This window comes from Pteropus medius, unplaced genomic scaffold (assembly GCF_902729225.1).
Source record: "Pteropus medius unplaced genomic scaffold, Ma_sr-lr_union100, whole genome shotgun sequence".
Classification (NCBI taxonomy): domain Eukaryota; kingdom Metazoa; phylum Chordata; class Mammalia; order Chiroptera; family Pteropodidae; genus Pteropus; species Pteropus medius.
In genome coordinates, this window is record NW_024350319.1 from 5,094,120 (window position 1) to 5,118,407 (window position 24,288).

The following is a 24,288-nucleotide window of genomic DNA, read 5'->3' on the forward strand; positions in this document are numbered from 1 at the left end:
CAGGTATAATTATTTCCCTCACTTTACCGAAGAGGAAATGAGACTTATAGAGGTTCAGTAAATTGACTCCTCAAGGTCACAGTGATAGCATATTTAGCTTCAAATTCAAACATTCTGGCTCTAAAACTCAGTTGCTTAACCATTACTCAAAAATGCCCAAGTCAGTACTTCATTACATTTTTCAATCATATTTGGTTCCTTTTATATAATTGTGGAATGCATCCTAATAATTTTCTGGGCTACTCTGTTCTATTTTCAGATTAAAGACTCACTGTATATGTTAGAACGAACATGTCTTATCTTTTTTGCATCCAATCGCTAAAACAAAGCAATTGTTCTAGAAACTCACTCCCCAGTGTCTCTCTTGATTTTAAATTTAATAATTCTATTTAGATTTTTATTCTAAAAATATATCACTTTTGTCAAAAATTTTGACGGAGACCTAAACCTAGACAGAAATTGAAAGGGCCTACAGGGAGGAGCTCTCACACCCTACGATGTTGGGAATGCCCTATAGGAAGAACTCTTTTTTTTTTTTCCCTCTCTGTAAAGTACTTCCTCTATCTTTGTTCAGGCAGAACCTCTGGATGGCTTGCCATGGCTACCCGTACAGGATTGCAATCCTTTCTTTTTCCCATGTAAATCCTTTTTGGTGATGGAATACCTAGTCAACTTTTGTTTTATGGTCAGTACTATTAATTATGTCATAGCAAAACCAGATTCAGTTTCTTTTTGTTGTTATTTTTAAAATTTGTCTTCACAGGCAAGTGAAATTAGATGGCACAAGTGATATCAACTGGTCTTTGGCCCACTGTGGTGATCTGTAAAACCCATAAATTAAGAACTTGTGTTGTAAAGTCTTCTGTGCCCAAAATTCCCTTCTCATAATTTCATTGGCAATAGTTTAAGGAAAAGCAAATTTTTTTTTTTCGTTTGAGGTAAAACTCGGAGTTTGTCCACTAATATTAGGAGGTGAACCAATTAGGACTGTTTTAGATCCTCCTGGTCTCTAAGCATATCATATAAACATATTCATATACAGTTATATATAACTCTTGAGATGAATTGCAGTTGACAAAATGTAATACTTTTAACAGAAAAATATCAGTTAAATATATGTTAATATCTATTAGTGTTTTGGAGTTCATCCATTTTCCCCCCAGGCATAAACATATTGCTTGGCCTCTAAAAGCTTGCAGGCCTGGAGGCACCACTTCTCTAATGCTTAAGGGCTACATGTCCCTGCAGCTAATTTGAAAGGCAAATTACTACCTCAGTCCTTCTGGTAAAATTTTAAGAACTGTTTATTCTGTATTCTCCTCTTTCTTAATGGGTTTAATAAAGTTTCGGATCTTTAGCTAAGACTACAGGAACAGAAATATCCCCTAATAGTCCTAGAAAATAGTCACAACAGTAAATAGGCCAAGTCTGTATTGTTTAGGGAACAAGGAGAGTTTTGTTGTTTGTTTTAAGGAGTGATCCTTGTAAGAGTAGAGCTCTGGGTGCAGGTGAGTGGTAAATAGCAACAGGAGACTCTTCCCTTTTCCCTACAAGAAAGCTGCTGTCAATTGTGTGACAATGAGGTCATTTTGTGTAGGGATTTGAGGCTCCAGTAAGCTTTTCAAAGCCACCCTATCCTATCTGTTTCATCAGGGAGTGTTTCAATGAATACTTCAAAAGAAGATAATAATGCTTGAAAAAAGCTCAAATACTGCCAGAGTTCTGCTTAGTGATCCTCATTACAGTAGTTTGCTATTAAGAAAAACATAACCCTCACTCCTGTTTCAACCACCACAATTACTGGGTCATCATGTAGTTCATTGTATATTAAAAGACAGCCTGCCCTCGGTTAATGAGAATCCAAGTTGCAAATTTGTCAGCTTCGGCCAGTTTTTATAAGAACTCTCCACGTTGTCGCTAGCGTTTGTCAGCACCTCCCTCAGGAAAAAGGGTGGTGGAGAGGTAGGGTTAGGGGTACAGGCCGAAGTTGAAAGGAGGCTATTTGTGTGGCCTATTAACAAGTTACTAGGTTTCAACACCAAACCAGCCTTTCTCCACGACTCCCGCGAACCTCCGGCCCGAGGTCACTCAGACGCCCGGGTGGCTCACAGGAATCAGATGGCACCTAACCCAGGGCCGGACTCGGGAATTTCGTCGGCAGGGACCAATACCACGCGGAAACACCCACCCCGGCATCACTCCAAAATCAGCATTGCGAAGGGCGGTCCTGCCGACGCTCGGGGCATCGCCTCCACTGTCAGCCAATGAGGAGCGGGGGCCGCGTCGGAGTTTTCGCTCATTGGGTCGTGCTGGCTCCGCCCCACAGTGAAAGCAACCCTCCCAGCCTGCTAATAAAGTTTCAGCCACCGAGGTGTGGAATCCGGCATTTGCGTGCTCCCTGCTGGTCACCCGGCTTTCCTTTAGCTTTCTTTCGCCTGATTATTCTGTGTCTCTTTCAAGCCTCCACGCGCCGGTTTCTTACTTTCATCTTCCTCGCTCTTTCCACCTTTCCCAGCTCAGTATGCAGGAAAAAGACGTTTCCCCACGCGGTTTCCTGCCTAGCTTCCAACATTTCGCTACGCAGGCCATTCATGTGGGCCAGGAACCAGAGCAATGGACCTCCCAGGCTGTAGTGCCCCCCATCTCACTGTCCACCACGTTCAAGCAAAGGGCTCCTGGCCAGCACTCGGTAAGCTGGGTCTGCTTCGGGCGGTCCAGGGATGGGCGGGTAAAGAGAGATGGTTTACAAGTTAAAAAGGCACCCAAGTAATTTATAGGGTGGCTTATACATCAGAGAGGCAGCCGGAAAGGATGTTTACTACACCTGTAATCCTCCCTGCAGTAAACCATTGTATTGGATGGTCCAGTGATCATATTTCTTTTGATGAGCAGGATTAGAAGGAACAGTTTGTCCAACTTGTCGTCTAGATTTGGACTGAAATTCATGTGATTTTGGCAAATATGCAGTTCAAAACTGAGGGTCAATAACTTCCTTCAGCATCAACAATGATAAAGGTATAATGAGTCAGCTAAAAAAATTAAGAATTTTATTAACTCACCTAGAATCAAGATCATTCCTAATAGCTGTATTCAATTATTAATGGGTATTGAGGACTTAATATGTGCTGAATATATACCTATATGTGTTATATCATGTGTGTTACATGTATTGTCTCAGATAATCCTGACAACCCTAGTCTGAATTAGGTTCTCATTTTTCTCATGAAAAAACTGAGAATTAGGAATAAGTAATCAGCCAAAGGCCACAGAGTTAATAAGAGGTGGAGCTGGAATTCTAGCCCTGCTCTAGAACCCCACTATTAGGCATTAGGCTACTGTATTCCAATAACGCTACCATAATCTAACCCATTGCATCATTTAAGCAGTGTGCCTTAGTGTTTAGGAGCACTAATCATGTAGTCAGAGAACCTAGGTTTGAATTCTTAACACCACCTCTTTTGAACTGGGTAAACTTGAGCAAAGTTACTTAACCTATTCAAGCCTCAGGCTGATCCTGTGTAAATGGAGTTAATAATTACCTACCACATAAGTTGTCGGTATGTATGTTAAACTGTATGGTATACTACAATTGCTCAGTAGTTTGGTATTTCATGATATTCACATTTACTTTTTTTTTTTTTTTCATTTTACCTTCACAACAACCAGGTAAGAGAGCAGGACAGGTATTATGCAGTTTTTGTAGAAAAGGAATGACACAGAATCATTGATAAAGGACATGTAAGGCTTCTGAAAGAGCCCTCTTGGTTAATCACATAGCTTTTTCCCTTTTGGTAGCATACTTGATGGATCTTAGAGTATTTAAAAGTTGCTGAGGATGAGAAAAAAATAGTTAAATGAATTTTGTAGGTCCAAAACCTTGATTATACTTCAAAATCCTCTTTAGTGTGTTATATTAAGTTGAGGAAAATTCTTTTAGATTTAACCAACCTCTTGTTTTGTGAGGTAGATTTCTAAGGGCATTTCTACAACTGGTTTAGGATACTTCTAGCTACTATATTTTGGAATCAATACGTGTACACAATTTGTCTTCCAAGCACATGATTTGTTCTTAGTGTAGAGTTTTGTGAACGTGTAGCCACCAAAGCATTTAGTAGAAATGTTAACCATTTAGCTATGACATTAATAATTAAATGTTTTCAGAGAACCAGAGGGATAGTAAATTCCACAAACTCCTCTAAATGCCAATAAAAAATCAGAGCACTAAAGAGAATTTGAGAAGCTGAATGAGACACATCTAATTCTCTACTTCCATTTGGAAAGCTATTGAATGGGTGAGAGAGTGGGAAATTGCCTCTGAAATATGCTTCTTTTCCTACTGATCTACTGAAGTTAAATCTCTTCAGTGAATATTTATAGAAACAGTGGTACTTTTCTGTGGCAGTGGTAGTAGCCACATGAATCCAAACTTTTTTTTTCTGTCTGGTGATTACAGCTGCAGGTCACATCAAGTAGGTGATAATGGGGAGGGTAAAGAATATCTGGAGCCCTATAAAATATATCCATTCAATTTGTCAAAAACAAGAAAACAAACAAAGCAACAAAACTTAAAAATATGTATTACTAATACTGGGAGCTCTAGAATCAGAAATAAAGGTGTAAAGTGATTGTGTTTTATTAAATGCTATAGGGGGCAGGAGAGAAAATTATAGGATTTTCATCAGTGTTTAAAACCTGGGCTTGAATTCTGACACTGATGCTCCCTGTAATATTTGGCTTCACTTTCCTCAAAGCTGATCATGAGGCTTAAATAAAATAACTGGATGAATACAGATTGTATGGTGCCATATGCATAAAAGGAACATAATGCAAAATTTTAAAAAGTATTGTGTGGAGCTACTCTGCCAGGAATTACTCTCTATTTTTTGTCACTTTTATAGAGTTAAGATCTGATCCTTGAGCATTTGTAGGACCTGTTCATAGCTTCCTGTTGGATGCTAAACAGAACTTGAATCACTTACTTCTTTGGAAATGAAATACAGTTAGAATTAGGTTTACTCTGTTGGCTCAGGTTATTTCCTTTTCCTGATGTCCCCAGATTAATAAGGAAAGGTAAGCCTAACATAATAATAGTGCTAATAATAAAAACAGCCATTTATCTATTACTTAGCATGAACCAAACATCATGGAGATGGTTTATTATACATGATCTATTTTTTTCCTCACAACAATTCTATGAATTAGATATGTCTATTTTATTTCCATTTACAGAAATTGAGATTACTCCAGGAAATGTTAAGCAACTTAACCTTGACATGTAACTCATAAGTGGCAGATAAAGAATTCTAATCCAGTTTGGTTGGCTTCAGATCCTCTCCACACCACTATAGTCATAGCACTGTTATGCTTCTAATGGCAAGACATGTCATAATAAATAAAAAATCGTTATGGAAGGATGAACCAATAGTCATGGAGTTTTCCATGTTAGGACTCTGATAATAAACTTAAATCTTTTGGGATGAACTCAGACTTCTTTTCTTCAGGGTTTCGAATATAGCCGTTCTGGAAACCCCACCAGGAATTGCTTGGAAAAAGCAGTGGCAGCACTGGATGGAGCTAAGTATAGTAAGTGATTTCCATTTCAAAGTTTGTGAAGTCTAGAATCTATTCTTATATGTACAGAGAAAATTATAGAGGCACAGAATGTAGACTTGGAATGAAATAAGGATTACCTAGTTCAAAACTCTTATTTTACTAAAACATTGAATTATTTGCCCAAGGTGCCACAGGTGGTAGACTATGCATATGTATGATTATTAGGTAAAAATAAATATGAATAGAGGCAAAATGGCAGAATTTGCCATTTGTTACTCATGTAAATGCACTCTTTATCTGAAGCTGTCAGTAAAAATAGATAATAATTAAGTTTTATAACACTACCTTGATAAAATAAGCTTTCTTATACTCTGGTTCATTCATCTGATAATTTGTGTCTGAAAATAGCAGCAAGGGACACTTGCAGTAGGCAGGTGTCATTGATAATGTGCTCTCAGAGGTTAGGGATTAATTCCTTGAATCTTGTGTTTTTGTTTTGTTTTTATGAAGGAGATGGATTGCTGCTAAATTATCTTTGTATTTTTTTTTTTATACAAGTAATACTGAATGAGGACAGAGTAGTGAATAGAAAATAAGAGTCATGAGTTTTCTCACAGCAAGAGTATAGGAACTAGAAATGTTAATAAAGTGAATGTTGGGTTTGTTTGAGATTTGGTGGGGAAGGGTTGATTTTGTTCTGGATGAGATTAAACGCCAAACTGCTGAAATTTAGTACTGTATGGAGAACATTATTTCCTGGAGGAGGTATAAAGGCTGAGAGTTTGTATGTCAGACACTTTTCAAATGGAGTCCAGAAAACATTGTTTTTAACTAGGTTTTAAAATTTAGCCTTCTATATGAATCCATTGTTGGACCACAGATCTGCTTAGTAGAGAACTGTTATCCTAACCTAAACTTTTCTGAGACAATTTCATGATAATTTTTATTTTTCAAGTTAATTGGATTATCCCTTCTGCCAGTCATGGGTGGTTTTTATCATCAACGTGATATTTTGTCAGGACATTTTCTTTTACAGTGTTTAATGTGCACAATATCAGTTATTTTTTTTATTATTATTCATTTGTATTATGTTTGTTCAACATGAGATCACATTTGTTTAAAAGAGATTCCACATTAAAAATTTTTTTTTAAATTCAATTTATTAAGTTTATCAGACACATCTTAGGTCTCATTCCAAATTTTGTTATTTGCTCAGTTGCATAACCATATAGTTAATGAATCATATCTTAGCTCCATTCCTCGAGTTTTAAATTTCTTTAGAGTTTGATATTTTTCAACTGTAATTTAATTGGCAGTGGCCTTTTATCCTAGCATTTTATAAAGAATTATTTCCTCAAAGTGTTTCAGAGAAATGTTATAAGCAAAGCAGAATTATATATTTTTTATTTTAAAGATATTTTATCTTTGAAATGGAAAGAGAGATTTCGTAATGGTATTAATCAGGAGACTTCTGGTTACTCAGCAGTGATGACTGTCTTATCAGCAGAGAGAGGGACATAAAGTAATGCAAGTAAATACTGCAGGTATTTTTAACCTATCGAGCTTACTCTAACTTTTTTTTTTTTTTAGGTTTGGCCTTTGCTTCAGGTTTAGCTGCTACTCTGACTATTACCCATCTCTTAAAAGCAGGAGATCAAATTATTTGTATGGATGATGTGTATGGAGGTAAGTGTCCTGTCATATTTTGTGTTGCATCAGCGGATATTTAAAGATAATAAAGTAGGTTCTGAATTATGTTAACAATGTTGCCAAGATTATTGATTATTTATTATCTTTCAAAGGTGTAATGGACACCTCTATGCTGGCTCAGGCTTGGTAAAGAAGAAGCATAAATACTTGGGTTCATGTTCTGGAACTGCTTATAAGAGAGACAGTTTAGTAATATTTTATTGAAGCTGCTGAGAATGTAGAATTATTAACCCCATTTACACATGAGAATGTAGGACTTGAACAACTTTTAGACGTATTCTACTGTAGAGAAGACAATGTTTACTAGTGTAATTTAAAATTTTTACCTGCAGTGAAGATGATCTCTAACACCCTCAAAGAGCTTAACTCTACCCATCCTTTTATTGTCTCTCACTTTTGTAGTTTAGCCTTCTGTATGAATTTAAATTCCCTTTTGATTTTAGGGAAGCTTTTGAAAATCTGTTGAATGCCAGGGACCCCTTTCTCGAAAAGTGTTCTTGAGACAACACCCAATATTTATCATTTAAATTTTAGGGTCAAGGGGTCTCACTGCTCAAAGCCCTGTCCATGGATCTAAATTTAAGAACTTTAATTCTAAAGAGTTTAAATGCTAGTTATTTAAAGTGGCAAGTAGAAAGGTAAAGAAGACAGACTGCCCTTACCGTTAAGCAAGACTAATTTTTGAGTTCAAAACAATAGCAAATTTTGTAAATATGCTATGTATTACAAATGCTTACAAATGATAATAATATTCTAGAAGTGTGACTTCTAGAATATTATTATCATTTTTATTTATCTCTTTTCTGAACAAAAAGTCAAGTCTAAATTATTTGAAGGAAGGGACTCCCTCTCAGAAATTTACAAAGTGCTATATAATTTATCTTAGGTCTCTATGATAGACCATAGTATGATAAAATCTCAAAACTTTAATTACTTTTATAAAGCATTATTAAGACCTCATGGCAATATAGCACAAAAGCTTGAAAATTTCTGTTAATTTTTAACAATTATTTATATTATTTTTCAAACTTATAATACCTATCATTAGTCTACATAACATCAAAAGTCCATGATATTTTTGAACATAGACTATGTGTCCTCTTGTTGTTATTGTTGACTATCAGTAACAGCAGTGACAATTTTTTCTTTATATCTGCATATGTAAAAATCAAATCCAGAACAGTGTTTATAAATGAAATTATCCTAAATTGAATGATTTATTTTCTTTCACTATGAAACTCTAGTCGTTTGATTTACAATGTCTCATTTATTTATTAAAGCCTTTAGAACCACATAACAAAGAGATTGCAAAAGTACAAAGAATAATAACCAATTCTTTCCTATTACTAAAGTATAATCAGATTGAAAATTTATTTTGAACATTTCATTGACATTGATTTATTTATTTTAAATTTGAATACTAGGAAGAAATTGTTTAAAAAGACATTGTTTCAGGGAGCATGCCACTTAATGTTTGAAGAGTAGAGATTGTGTGTTTTGAGAAACATTCTCTACTTCATGCCATTTGGTGTGGATATCAAGTGTGTTTTATTTGACTCTTTAACTTGTAATTTAAAATCCAAGCCTTATATTCTTCACTATACATGATAACCAAACTATTTAACCGAAGTAGAATTGGTTTTAGTTGTATTTTTATTGGTGATTGACACTTCCTTATATAAGTGTTCATATCTACAAGGAATGAACATTTCTTAATAAAATATTCTTTCCACTTTATCTGATTCTCCTCTGTCTCAGGTACAAACAGGTATTTCAGGCAGGTGGCATCTGAATTTGGATTAAAGATTTCTTTTGTTGATTGTTCCAAAACTAAACTACTAGAGGCAGCCATTACACCAGAAACCAAGGTAACTGTTTTCGGTTTTATTTTTTTCCCCTGTCATGTTTTGTTTTTATTATTTCTGTTTATTAGGGAACATAATTTAAATCTGAATAGTAAATTTTATTGGAAGCCATTGGAAAGCAACAATAGGAGTAAGATAGGTCTGGTGTCTCTTAGATATTGTAGCATAATGATTAGGTACATGAATTCTGGAGTGGTATTCAAATTCTAATTCTGTATCATAGTTGGTATGTAATTACAGGCAAATTCTTTAACCAAAGTCTCAATTTCTTCATCTGCAAAATGGGGATAATTGTACTTGCTTTATAGAAGGGTGGTTGTATGAATTAAATGATATAAAGCATATGAAATGCTTAGTACTGTACCCAGTTCATGGTAACTATTAAAACAATTTGTTAGCAAAAGCACACAATTCTTAACTGCATTCCTAAGCTAGTCATCACAGAAATTGAGTTACAGAAAAGGAAGCTTACCAAGGCCCTTAAACCCTTAGCATAGTGGCTTTTTAAGGGTTCTAAGGAACACATCAGCAAAATAATAGAAGTAGGGAATGGGAGGGCCACAGACAATCTTTAGCCTCCGTCCTGGGAAGCTTGTATGCCCAAGAAGGTGTTTTGAGTAAATGGCATATGCAATATTATTTTCGGGAACCTCATTTAAATTCTACATAGGTAAAAGAAGGACCACTGTCTTTTATAAGTCAATCTTTTCTGATTTTTTGCTAATGGTTAAAAGGTTTGAATTGTATTTAGGATTATATTGCAGTGACTGCTAAAGAAATGAAAATCATTTCTCACACAAATAATTACTTTGAATATTAACACCAGGTGAGCTTTGAATGATTAAGGTTTATATTCAAAGGAACTTGCTTGGGAAAAAAGATACTTATTAAAATAGCTCATCTGAGTCTTTCTAAGGGAGGAAAGCAAATTATGAGTATATTAATTCTTGTCAACAGAACTTTATATAGTGGCTCTTTACTGACTCAAATTAATACATTTCCCCCACCCCCGAAATATCTGCCTCATCATTTGAAGATTTTTTTGCATGTAAAATCTACTTTGTATTTATTTACTTTTTTTATTTTATTTTTTTTATAATGAGTGAGAGTAAAAAATTTTTACCCAGGAATAATTCTTATAGATTTTTAAAAATAATTCAATTCTGGTAGACTATGCATTATTTTAACTACTTTATCTTTTCTACAGTAAAATTCTAGAGTAGGAAAGAGTATTAAACCAGATCTCTTGCCTATTTATATAGGTCATAAAAAAAGTACTATTAACCCATTTAAAAAGAAAGCAGTAGATAATGTCATTCAATACTGTGGCACCTTGTTTAACAAATAACATTCTCTCCTTTTTTTGACCTTTTCAATAACAATCAAGCATCCACTATGTGCCTGCTAGGTTTTGGAATATACAGATAAATATGCTATTATATCTGAGTGAGCTGTAGCCAGGTTTTCTGTTGTGTGTGTGTGTCACTTCTCTTCTTCAAGTACTGGATACTTATTTTAAAGTTTTTAGTGCACGTGGCATTATTTAAGTTAATGTTAAGGATATTTTTGGCATTATAGAGAGGGTTCTCTTTAATGAAAATTCTAGGATGTAACCTTAAACAATCTGTTATCTTTCAGAACAAAATTCCCAGACACTGAATTATGTCTTCAGAATACACCCTCTTTTTTATGAAAAGTAATTATGATAGTTAACTTTCATACTTCTCGGCTTATATGTATATTATCTCATTTGATCCTTACAACAGTTAACTCTATCAGGTAAATATTACAAATGCCATTATATAGATAAAGAATTTGAGGAATGGAGAGAGTAAGTTACTTAGCTACGACCACTCAGAAATTTTGGGGGGCTAGGATTCAGATGCAAACCTTTTAACTTAATTATCCATGTTCTTCTACTGTAGAGTCACTGATGGTTACAATATATGGGATGTATGTTTTTGCAGTGTATTTTTATAAATTATTGTCATTTACTGAATTGTTTTAGCTCGTTTGGATTGAAACCCCCACAAACCCTATCTTGAAGATGATTGACATTGAAGCTTGTGCACATACTGTCCATAAACATGGAGACATTATTTTGGTTGTGGATAATACTTTTATGTCAGCATACTTCCAGGTAAATGAAAATATATATATTTTTGGTATGCTTAATAGACCGCACAGACACCTATAATTGGGTTGAGAAAATAATAACTAATATTAGAAAAGGTATAATTATAATTCTTGGTCTAATCAATAATTATGATTAGATTTTATGAGTTTGAAAATGATTTTAATGTAAACAAGTTCTTCTTTTCCTTAGATTGATATCTTGTATGGGACTTTTTGTGTTTTAAATTCAAGTTTTTAGGTTTTCTTAGGATGAGTAAACTCTGAAGATGTGACCTTATTTTGTGATTTTATCTGTCAGTGCTTTGTACGTAGTAGGGACTTGAATATTTATGTGTAGGTTCAAATTGGTAATATTATTTTTCAGTCACACCTCATTTACTTAAGCCTTTATATATATGTATACACACATATGTATATAGACCAACCTTCCAAATAAAAGGAAAGAAAAGCTGCACTCAGTGACATCTCACATATTATGTGTGTCACACATATTATTTATTCATTTCTCTTCTTTCTAGTTTCTCTTCCCTCAAACCCATAGATTATGCCTAGCCCTCTATATCTCTACTTTATTTGCATGATGAATTTCTACTTCATGTTTCACATTGTAGCTATAGCTATTTATAGTGCTCCTTTTAAATTATCTATTTTTTAACCTACCATATACATAACATCTCTCCCTCTACCTAAACCTTCCCACTTGTCATTCATTCCTTTCCTTTTTTTCTCCTGCCTTTTTCTAGATTCTTCTTCCTTTTTGTTTTGGTTTGCTCTTTTTGTCAGATCATCTTAGGATCTCTATTATTAACTAGTTGGCTGACTTTTTCTTGCTTGTTCTCCCTCGCTTTCCTATGAGTAACTTAACTCTGTTTCCTTTTCTTATTAGGAGTTACCTTCTCCCTGTTCTTTCCTTCCACCCTATACCTTGTGGTCATTCTTATTACACCTCCTGTAGTTCACCTTTATTATGCAGAGTTACTGAAACCCTAGTTCATTTTCTTCAGCTCTTCAATTAGGCTGATGTTTACAAGCTCAGTTGTTTACATTTCCACCTTTCTGGGTCCCTGAAGTTGGGCCAGGCTTTTGCCTTCTTGTAGCTGGCTGACTCCCTGGGTAATATGAATAAGCCTGTTCTTCACCTTCCTTCATTTTATTCAGAAGACCCTACCACGTTTTATGTGTAGTCTATGCTTAATAGACTACACAGACACCTTTTGTGAAACACACTTCCTGGCTAAATAGCCTTCAAATAGTTTCATGAACCATTTACCTTTGACTCATGATATACAGCTGTCCCTTAATATCCAAGGGGATTGATTCCAAGACACCCTGTTGATAACAAAATCCACAGTTGCTCAAATCCCTTATAGAAAATGGCAGAATATTTGCATTTAACCCATACGCATCCTCCTATATATTTTAAGTCCTCTCTAGATCACTTATAATACCTAATACAATATAAATGCTACGTAAATAGTTGTTATACTGTATTAAGGGAATAATGACAAAAAAATTCTATACACTTTCAGTACCATCTTAGGCCTAATTACATAGTACAAATACAAATATTTTCATCTGTGGTTGGCTGAACCCATGGATGTGGAATTGCAGATATGGAGGGCTGAATGTATCTTTAGCTGCTGCTTGTCTCTTCCTGTAGCAGAAAAACTGGTAAAGCAGTTCGTTTCTAAATGAAAATCTTCTGGCATTATTTATTTGTCCCAGGTGATCTTCATTCTTAGATTCTTTATCCCAACTCCTTAACCCATACACCACTTACAGTAAGCCAGTTATACAGCATAGGATTGATCTGGCTGAGTCACAGTGAATCCTGTACATTCCCAAAGAGATGGTGTGAATTGTTTTAGCCTGGGCCTGCCCAGGTTACTCATTAGGCCTGGCTCTCTTTCTCCAATTACCTTCACTAAAATAGGTCCAGTTTTTCTACCTTTCTGAAGCCCACATTACATTACTCATGCCAGGACGGTAATTTGCTTCATTTCAATCTGGATTCAGTCCAGTCGAATTAATCAGAATCACATTGTTCCTAGGCAAACACATGGATTGGTTCACAAAGCAGATCTGTAAAGGTCCTCTCATTGTTTGATCCTCAAGAAAATGATATGTTCTTTTTCTTGCCTGACTTTTGTTGTCTGGATCTTCTGTGCATCTCACGAAAGGCAAAATGGACAGACATATCAGCACAAAGTTTCAGAGTAGAGCCTCTGCATTCAGGTAGCGTGAGCTCTGGCTCTACCAGATTTTTTAATCTGAGTAATCCGTTTTATTTTTCTTAGTCCCTTTTCCTCTTCTTTTGAGTTAAGTGGAATATTGTGCACAGTGTTTTACTGGGTTATATAAAATATTTAACATGGTTCTTGGCACATAATGAGATCAACAGATGTTAGTTATTGGTTTTTCTTTCAAACAAAGAATTTACAGAATGTTAGTCCTAGGAAAGACCTTAGACATCATCTAGTTTGACCACAACACTTTAGAGATGAGCAAACACATATGTAGAGCAATCTTTGAGCAATACCTTACTTACAACATCCTATTTTTGAAAGAGCCTAAATGGAAAAGTCCCATAGCTTCTACACTAATACCATCTAAAGACTAAGCAATTAATGAGGTTACATACACACACTTTATTTTAAAGAATATATAAATGGAAAGATGTTGATAATATATTGTTTAGTGAATAAATTAATTATATCAAAGACATTTTAAAGACTAAAGGATTAATTTACAGGTGAAGGAAAACAATCTAATCAAATTTCTTTATGAATGATTTAAACTTGGCAAAACTAGTATAATTGAAGAGTAATTAAGAGTCAAGATCATGGCAAACCAAGTGAATAAGCACAGTGTATATTGTCAGGTTTAATGATTAAAAATCTCAGCATACTGGTTTTATCTTCCTTGACATGACAATCGCTGAATGTTGATGTCAGTTGTTTTATGTGTTTACTAAGTCACGAAATGCCAGCATCTCTGCTGTAGGTAGTACATATAGGAGCCAGTCAGCAACTGCTCTAAAGAAACAGGTTCAGGAGACCTGTCAACCTGAGTTTATCTGTTATTTCTGGAAAAAAAAAGTGCCTTTGGATTGAATACTCTGTCTAATACTTTGTATTTTTATTTGGTGGGAAGGAAGAAAGGGAAAATTAATAACCAGAGATCTTGGAAAATTTTAAGAAGCATGTATCTTTGAAAAGTTAGAATAGGAAATGGTTTTTACAATAGCAAATAGGCAAGTAATGACTCATATTTTCAAGTGACTTCTTATTTAAAATAAAAACCATTTGTTCTTTTCAGCGGCCTCTTGCTCTGGGAGCTGATATTTGTATGTATTCAGCAACAAAATATATGAATGGTAAGATATGCAGAGTTTATATATAGATGAAAAATAGTATAGGGCATGACATTTTGATTCCTTTTCTTTTACTACTCAGGTTTTCTCTGTGACTCATGTAGAAAGTAAAAAATATATACTTTAATTAAATATAGGATTTAATTTATAGCAGATAAAACTACGCTCATGATTTATGAGCAGAAGATTAAAATGCATTGTTAAAGGTTATACTTTTATTCTGGTTATAGCTTAAAAAAATTTACCTTTTTATGGTTTTTATTTTATTATTTTAGGTATAGCTTTTGCTACTATCAAGTTGAATAAAGTTTATTTAAGTTAATTTTATAGGACTTTTCCTGGAGAGTCTTTTCAAGTGAAAGTCACATATTAGAAGTTATAAAATGAAGAATAAACATGCATTGTTTTTAACTTAAAGGTTTTTGGTTTTGTTTTAGGACACAGCGATGTTGTAATGGGCTTAGTGTCTGTTAATTCTGAGAGTCTCAATAATAGGCTCCGTTTCTTGCAAAATTGTAAGTATTAAAAAGTCTGGATTATGCTCTCAGACTGACTACATTTAATATTTGTATTTCCACTAAATGTTGTTAAGTGATAGCATTCTATGAATTTAGAAAGAAATGAGAAATAGAGGTAAAAATTCTGATTTTTAGAGGAAAGTAGAAAAATTGAGTTATAAAAATATAGTTATAGCATAACAGGGCTTTACGACATGACACACAGGACAAGTTTTGTTATTTTTTTCAAATCCATGTTAATTTTGATCATAATTTGGTAAAGTCCAAGTGAATTTTTAATTTTAAGACTTAATGGATTTTTTAAAAAATAACAAAACATTTGATATAGCTGTCTTATACTGTACTTTTTATATCTGGAATGGTGGTTAATTTTAAATAGCACTTAAGATATAAACTTACGTTTTTTTCCAACAGATGTCTAAACACCACTTCCTGTTTAGATTGTTTAGTTATCTCAAGTACTATTAGGGGTTATTTGAAGAGACTTCGTAAACCATTGCAGTTTTGTAGACACGTAAGATACAAACATAATTAGGAATAAAAATGCCCTTCAAGGAAGTAAGTACTAAGATAACAAAAAGGGGGCACTGAGAAGGGAAACCAAAATTTATTGCTTGATAAATTTCTTTCATTTATAAAAAGTAGGAGTGAGGTCCCTATCCTGGAGGCATATGAGGTCATAGGCTGCTTTCGACAAAAGCTAAATAAAATGCTAGTAGAGCATTCAGTAATAATAGGAACTGAACTACTTTTTTTCTCTATGTGTTGTAATAAGTTTTCAAAAAATAACAAGGTTATACTATGTGCAGTATATCATTTCATAAAGATCATAGAAAGGACTATTTATGTTCATATTTGAAAAGTTTCATTGTGTTTGTACATAGTTTTCAGGATACTTTTTCCTCTCATTTTAAAGCCCTTTTCTCTAAGCATATTTTCTGCTTCATTCTCACACTTCTGACTTGATATATTAATTTTCCCCCATAAAATTCAAACATTGAGCTTTGTAACTAACTTTTCAGAAACACTATGATGAAAAAGAGGGGTCAGATAATTTTCTGGGTCCTCTCTACCTTCACACTATGTTCCTTTTGCAGCTCTTGGAGCAGTTCCATCTCCTTTTGACTGTTACCTCTGTATTAGAGGTCTGAAGACTCTACAAGTTCGAATGCAGAAGCATTTCGAAAATGGAATGGCAGTTGCTCAGTTTCTGGAATCAAATCCTCTGGTAACAGAGGTTATTTATCCTGGTATGTTAATCTGATTTCTAAGCACATATTCTTGGGAATTTTAAGGGTTATCCTAAGCATCCTGTTTATGTAGCATTTACTTGTGAGTTAGATGCTTTCATATATTTTTATGTTGTTCATTTGTTACTGAATGCTGCTGTGTGTCAATCTCTGTGGTGGGTCCGCTGGTATGGAAGATAGACATGGGTCTGGTCTTGTGTTAATTACAGTCTAGTGGATACTTGGATGTTAGGAAATTAGTCTTACCTATTAAATATTCCCGTTAATGGTCTTTAGCACAAAGGTTTGTGTATACCAATTCCAAGATTGCAACATTGTACTTTCCACTTGATTTGCATATAATCTTGCCAGTCTGCTATTCTGCTTTAGGCATAACTTTTATTTGATTTATGCTGGGATTTGATACATATCAATTTGAGCCTTGATACTTATGCACCAAAATCTCCCCAAACTCTCTTCCTTTGTGAATTCCTTTTTGAATTACAACATCTAGAAATGCTCATGTGGAGTTAGCAGACTTACATGTTACTCTTTGAATTTATTTTACCAGTTTTTTAAATTGTGGTGGTCTTAAGTAAATTTAGTTATTTTAAAACTCTTGAGGTATCTAGCCATGTAGTCTTGGGTGTACAGGAAAATTAAGTCAAATCTCTACCCTCAAGGAACTTGTATAAACTACAGTAGGAATATATATGGGATTAAATGCCCTATATGTACCCTACGTAAAGAACTATTGACTGGTGTATATTTTAAATGGAGAGAGGAAGAAACATTTAGGGTTTTGCTCTGAAGAATGGGTAGCATTTGTTAAAAGGATAAGGCATTTCAGATTCATTTAACAAATGTTTATTAATTTCCATCTATGGACCTAGCTTTGTTCTAGGAATTAGAATCTAATTATCAACAAAAGAAACAGATTTCCCTTCATGGAACTAGTCTGGTGAATAAGACAGATATTAAGCAAGAAATTACAGAAGGACATAATTAAAAGGGAAGTACAGTCAGTGAGGAGAATGTCCCAGGTTAAAGGGACAGCAGCTGCAAATGTTCTGAGATGAAAGGAGCGTGGTAACTGCTGGTGTTAAGAAAGCTCGTATGGCTAGAGCATGGAGAGGGTAGAAAAGACAGATCATGATGAAGCTAGACAGATAAGAGTCTGAGGCCAGAACAAGTAGCCAGTTGTGACCATGACGTAAAGCTCATTAGGCTTATTTGCAGTTTACATAAGCAAAAAGTGAATTTTTTTTGTTGTGCAATTACATATTTGACTCTAAAATAAGACTTTTATTGTAACTCGTGATTGCAGGGCTGCCCTCTCATCCTCAGCATGAGCTGGCAAAGCGTCAGTGCACAGGTTGCCCAGGAATGATCACCTTTTATATTAAGGGTACTCTCCAGCATGCTGAGACCTTCCTCAAGAACCTGAAGGTAAACTTGCAAATAGGCTTTTAAATTGTAGAAGTAAGACCTTCTTACAGCAATTTATTATATCTCACTTCCACCCAACTCAGATTAATGTTTTTGGTACCTGTAGGTCACACCCACAAACCTTATTATGAAATGAATTGGGTTGGAAAATGATCTTGGTGCCGTAGCAAGTGTCTAAATAAATTTATTTACTTAACTCTGCAGATACTGTGCCATCAGTTTGAGAGAGACAGAATGTTGTAGTGCCTTGGTTTTCAAATTTATTTAAAAGTAAGCCCCCTTTCCAAAGAAATATTGTGTGAAACTTCAAAGTAGTGTGCAGTTAGTGCAATGCACAAAGGCCTCTTTGAAATCCATCCTAGGTCTGTCTTTCCTAACTCTGTGCCTACCAGGCAACATCTGCCTGGGATGAGGGAAGGGAGGCCTTTGTCTAAATTTCACAGAAGGGAGAAGCTCTCAGAGGTCCTGAGAGAGAGAGCTCTGTAACTTCTGCACTGGACCTACATTGAACTCGTGCAATAGACTAAGTTTTAAATACTGTGGATCTAAAGAATAAGACCCTATATGTAAAATGTGTCCACCTCCAAAATCAGAAAGATATTAGTTCATATTTAATTTAATATAGTTGTGAGAGTAATTTTAAAAAGGTATTTATAAAATTCTATGATACTATAACACTAAATAAAAAAACTAAGTTCTTTTTTCCTTCTATTCCAGGAGGGAGTTGAATAGATGTATTAATTTAATAAGTGATGCATATTAACAAACTAGTGTAAAGGCATTTAGAGATTTTTATTTAAAGGGTAACCACAGAGCTAGGTCTCAAATATAATACTTCTGATATTTTAGAGCTCATGTTAAGTATTATTTAAGTATAGGGCCAAATTAGGAACATATAGGAGGTATGCATAATTCGCCTTTATCAACTTTTAATTTTTAAAAAATTTACACATAATATATGTCTCATTAATGAAATCATTGTTATAGATTTTCTTTTCATTTTTTTCTCCTACTTTCTTGCCTAATTTACAATTTATTCATAATCACCACTATTTTCCATCCTTTGTCCTAGGGCCATTTTATTAAAAGCATTTATTTTTAGGTTTTTGTATTTTTATTTTAATGGAAGATCTAAATTAATATCTCATTTACTTTAGTTATTTACACTCGCTGAGAGCTTGGGGGGATATGAGAGTCTTGCTGAGCTTCCGTAAGTATATTTTTGTTTTTCTCAGTATTTTAAGTTTGATGTCAGCTTTAATGATCATTTGGAAAAGGAGTGTGTTAAAATCAGGAATAATTCAAGATGTTTAATGATAAGAACAGCATGGCACTGTCTAATCAGAAGGGACTCTAACTCAATAGAATGGAGACAGTGATAAAATCTAATGTCTCTTTATGGGCTGCTTATCCTTACTCTACCCTGTTCTGCCAGAAGGAGATTCCAGCAGTAATTGTATGGTAGTAGGCTTTCTGGCCTTTGGCCCAGGGTCACCTGTACTATCTCACTCTGCCCAGGATGAGAGGTTGAGACTTTGTACTTGAAGAGCTGATTTCATGACTTCCTGGTGAAATATCTCCACACCTTGATTGTCAGAGGAAGGCCCCAACTAGATCCCATCAAATATGTTTATTTTCTGTTCAACCTCAGGTAAACCCCAAACCTAACTTGTTATTCCTGGACCTTCACTGTCTGATCCAGTCAGTTCATTTAATTTTATCAGAGTGCCAGAGATTATGAGAATATGAAGGAGCCTAAGATTAGGCAGTCCAACAAGTTATTTTACAGACAAGCAAAGATTCAGAAAGCTTTGCTGATGACTCAAATGTCATGTGGGAATATGTTAGCACCTTCACTCTCTAGATTGTACAATGAAGGCAGATAAAAGCATCCTGGATCTGGACTTGAGACCTATTCTACCATTTAACCTTTGAGCTTCAATTTTTTTCATCCATAAAGTGGACTTAATAATTAAAATAATCATTATCATTTATTGATTACCTGTCCCACCAAGCATTCCTGAACTATATCTTGACTTTATTGTGTGTTACTATGACCATATATTGTAATAATTCTAGGGGTCAATCAACATCATTAGCTAATAATTTTCAATTGTATTAAATGTACATGGTATATTATTGTGTTTTAATTTTCATAAACATTTGCGGAATAATATTCTGGAAGCATTGTACTGAGGGGTGGTAGGGATTACCAAAATTTAGGCACATTTGCTGCGCTCTCGTAGTAGTTTACAGTTTCTAAAGAGAGTCAGGCAATTTTAGAAAGTTAAAAAAAAATGTGGTACTCAAATAATGATTCAAACAATTAAAATGGGTTTTTGTTATTCTTTCAAGGAAATGCCTGCTAGTGAGTCTGGATGCACAAGAGGGCACACTCAGCATATGAAATTGGTTTATTTTTCATAGTAATGTGTATTACTTTAAAGCTCTTTTAAAAAGACATGTCCTGATTTGTTTAGAGATTTGGTTTAAAGTTGCTTAGCCCTCAGATGTTCCAGCTAGGCCATAACCCTGATTCCAGTAGACCAGTGAATTTAGGTCAGGGCTTGTCTGTTCTATCACCCTCCTGTGTCTCCCAACTCGGCTGCAACTAGTGCAGCATTGCAAAAAGGAAGGGAGGAAGCAGAGCCAATGTGCACTGGGTTGGTCTCCCAGCCTGAAAACATGTATTAATTCTGTGACCTTGAAAAGTTACTTATGCTCTCTCAACCTCAGTTTCTTCAGTTGTAAAATGAAGATAACACTGTGCCAAGCTTTTAGGGTTGTTATGAGAACACGGTCGGGGGAAAATTCCTAAGCTAATGCCTTGATTCATACTAAGTACCCCCAAAATGTTAACCACTATTATGAATTATTACTTTTCATTAGGCATCGATAAGTGCTTTACAGGTACCTTTCATTATGTTCCTTCCATTAATGACTGACAACCTTTTGTGATAGATGTTATATCTAATTTTTATCCATGAAAAATGAATTAATGTACACAGTTGTAGAGTACCTGCCTCATGGTAAACATACAAAAGTGATAGCTATTATTATTTCAGATAAGGAAATTGACTCTGAAGATAGATAATTATGACCAGACCACACAGCCAGTATGTGGAGAGGCTGAGATTTGTACTCAAATCTATTGGTCTCAGAGGCCTAAGTTCTTATATCTATGTGTGTACTCTCTTTTAAGGAATTAAGAGCCTTTAAAGGCAGAACATTTTAAGGAGGAATGTTTGCTAGTAAAACTTCATTACAGTGATACCCATTTACCCAGACCATGATTGAGATTTTCCTCTGGACCATGACTGAGATTTTCTTTCCATGGGTCTTAAGTAAGATGGGAGAAAGTAGATTGGGCTACTGTTGCTGGTAGTGTTCAGGGAAATGATGAGTGTGGTGGTACGTATGAGGGCTCAGTGAGACTATAAGCCTCTCCTCTATGATGCTTCCCCCACAGAGATTTTTTTCCTCCTCTGAAATCTGGCAGTCTGTACTATCCATACTGGTTTGGCATTTGCTCTTGACTATTCTGTTTGGGGAATTGTCACAGTCTTTAGCTTTGTTAACTGGGGTAAAGAAAATATCTCATTCTTCTTGGTTTCCCAATTCTTACTATAGTACATAGTAGGTGCTTTACCTTACACATGGATTATGTGCTGGAATTCCTAATACACAGTGCCAGCTACTAGTGATCCTGGGTTAGAAATCCTTTTCTGGATCTGCCTTAGAAAGTCCAGCTCTGGATCAATTCATTGATCCAATTAATTCTGGCTGGCTCTTGGTCCAAGAGGCTTCTTGTAAGGCCAACTGGTTGGTCATGGGGTGTATGGTTTCTGGCCAAGGCCTCATTCAGGCAAGATATTAACAGCCATACTCTGAAGGCCATGTCTTTCTCTCTTGCTTGACTGGTACTTCCAGTGTCTAGATTGAGTATACCTTACTGATTGTATAAAAATGATAGAAGACCTTAGTTTTCACTTAAAATAATGACTAGAAAAGATAATTTTCACAAATATTTTTGTTTGTGAAAAATTCTGGATGTGTGAAGAATTTGATATTTAGAATAGAAAAAAATGGAAGATAATTGCAATTTATGAGATAACCATATACCTTTACTGATACAATCTAGTGATAAAAAATTTGCTCACTCTCTTCCAGGGCAATCATGACCCATGCATCACTACCTAAGAGCCACAGAGATGTCCTTGGAATTAGTGACACACTGATTCGACTCTCTGTGGGCTTGGAGGATAAAGAAGACCTATTGGAAGATCTAGATCAAGCTTTGAAGGCAGCAGTAAGTTTTATTATTTTAGTGTTTGTTGCTGTGTGTGCATGTGTGTGTGCTTAATCTTGGGGCTGTGACTCTATAAAGAGTGGCCTGTTAACTTTTAAAGATTTTTTTCTTCTCTTCCTACAGTAGACAGGGTATATAAATGTACAGGGAGCTAAGTCGAAGTACAGATTTAAATGATGATAGTATTCAGAAAAGAGCCCTTGGAAGAGGTGAAGTTTGCCTGCAGGTTTAATAACCTATTTTTCTTATGCGTTCTTATTACAGCACCCTCCAAATGCAAGTTGAACTTAGCATTCCAGCACTGCTACTAGAAATTGCTTCCTGAGAGATCAAATCTTCTGAATAATTAAATGGACCATTAACGAACCTTTGCAGAATTTTCAAGTGAAAAATTTAAGGCACCTCATTACTTTTCATAACTGTAATCTTCCAGGGATCCTCCCTGTTGAAAACAGTTGTCATTGACAGGTCAATTCTGTTAATATCTTTTTGTTAATTTTGGTGTACATTTACCTCTGAAGAAGGTGAGGTTTGTGTTGCTTTTTGGGATTGTGTCCTTTTTTTCATAGCTTAAGATTTATATTGATCATGTTTACAATATAATGGTAATTCATTTTTAATGTTTTCTGAAGAATTTAAATTATTAAATGAATGTTTTTAAATCAAGTGTGATTTTTGCATATTGTTGAAAATAGCACTCAAAGCAATGGTTTACACTTAATTATCATAAGCCAAAAATCAAATGCTTGAAAAATCTACTGTGAAATTTTACTGATCTAAGGTTGTATTTACTATTTTTTAAAAAATAAATCTAATTATCAATTGCATTTCATTGTGATATTCCTATATTATATGGAATTAACTTATATTCCTGGGCCCTTTTAATTCTCAATTCTTAGAGGTATTAGCCACTTGGTTGATTTTATAAATCTAATTGTATAACTATCATACCCAAATCTTAGAATTTGCAGACTAGTTATAAATTCTATACAACATAGGCCAAAAGCCACATAGAAAGGAATAATACTTATTGTATTTTTATCTGAAACAGTAAATTTTGAGGCTAACGGAAGAAATGCTTGAAATAGAATCTTGTATAAAGTTTAAGTGCAGAGCGAGATATTGTCAATAGGTCATAAGTCAAATCATTAGATTTTTTAAAATTGTTTTTATACTAAAGGCTTTTAGTCATTTGTTTATCACCATTTATTTCAGTTAAAAAAATCATATCATTGAACTTAATAGTTCTGGGTTGGATGAGAAAACATAAGAATCTATGTTCTTATATATCATCCACATTCTGAATTATATGTATAAGTCTGGAAATTCTGTCTATAGGCAATAGCATTTGAGGCAGGTCATTCCCACTATGGTTTCTGGCAGACCTGATTTCTTGCCATCTCAGTACCTTAGGGCTGTGGCAATAAACAAAAACCAACCACATGAGAAAAGCAAAGGCTATTTATTCTGAGCTTGCAAGGGAGTCAGCTACTGTCACTTGTGTTTTAGGAGAGACTCAAAGGCAAACAGAACATAAAGAATTGCTGAAGTTTTAATATCTGTTGATATGGATGAGAAACTAAAATTTCCATATTTAAAACTGTCAGATGACTTAAATGGATAACATTAAATCACTGGTAGAAATGTTTAAAAAAAAAAAAAGCTAAAAACACCAAAGACAGATAGGAGTGGAAAAACTTCATAGTGTAAAAACGAGAAAGCTTCAGATATGCCCTGATTGGAGTTGTGTTGCTTTGTATATTCGGTCGCTCAGAGCTTCTGGTGAGCAGTTAAGTAGCTACCATTCTATTAGGTTCTCCAGAGAAACAACAATTGTGTGTGTGTTTATGTGTGTGTGTACATATATATGCGCATATATATGTATAAGAGCGAAGAAAGATATTAAGGAATTGGTTCATGGGTTCATGTGACTAGGGGCTGGTAAGCCTGAAATCTATGGGGAAGCCTGAAAGTTTATATAAGAGTTGTCGCAAGCTTCAGGTAGAATTGCTTTTCCTTTGGGAAACCTTGGTCCTTGCTCTTAAGGCCTTAAACTGATTAAATGAGGCCCACTCACATTATAGAGACTAATCTTTACTCAAAATCTACTGATTTCAATGTTAATTACATCTAAAAAATGCCTTCA

General features: G+C 34.7%; 1 protein-coding gene across 1 annotated transcript; it reads left to right on the forward strand.

The window, feature by feature from the left end:
• Positions 1-2,340: 2,340 nt before the first annotated feature.
• CTH (cystathionine gamma-lyase) lies at positions 2,341-22,969 on the forward strand. The gene is made up of 12 exons (XM_039838587.1): positions 2,341-2,689; positions 5,502-5,583; positions 7,144-7,239; positions 9,022-9,131; positions 11,137-11,268; positions 14,583-14,640; positions 15,075-15,152; positions 16,253-16,405; positions 17,712-17,833; positions 18,991-19,043; positions 22,004-22,142; positions 22,407-22,969. Exons 1-12 carry the CDS (start codon positions 2,522-2,524, stop codon positions 22,425-22,427), a joined length of 1,212 nt encoding a protein of 403 aa, XP_039694521.1. The 5' UTR covers positions 2,341-2,521; the 3' UTR covers positions 22,428-22,969.
• The last annotated feature ends 1,319 nt before the right edge of the window (positions 22,970-24,288 follow it).

Coding starts and splice junctions, on each gene's coding strand:
- CTH (XM_039838587.1), top strand. CDS start 2,522: ATGCAGGAAAAAGACGTTTCCCCACGCGGTTTCCTGCCTAGCTTCCAA. Junction 5,584..7,143: donor ACTGGATGGAGCTAAGTATA/GTAAGTGATTTC, acceptor TTTTTTTTTTAG/GTTTGGCCTTTGCTTCAGGT. Junction 19,044..22,003: donor GAGAGTCTTGCTGAGCTTCC/GTAAGTATATTT, acceptor ACTCTCTTCCAG/GGCAATCATGACCCATGCAT.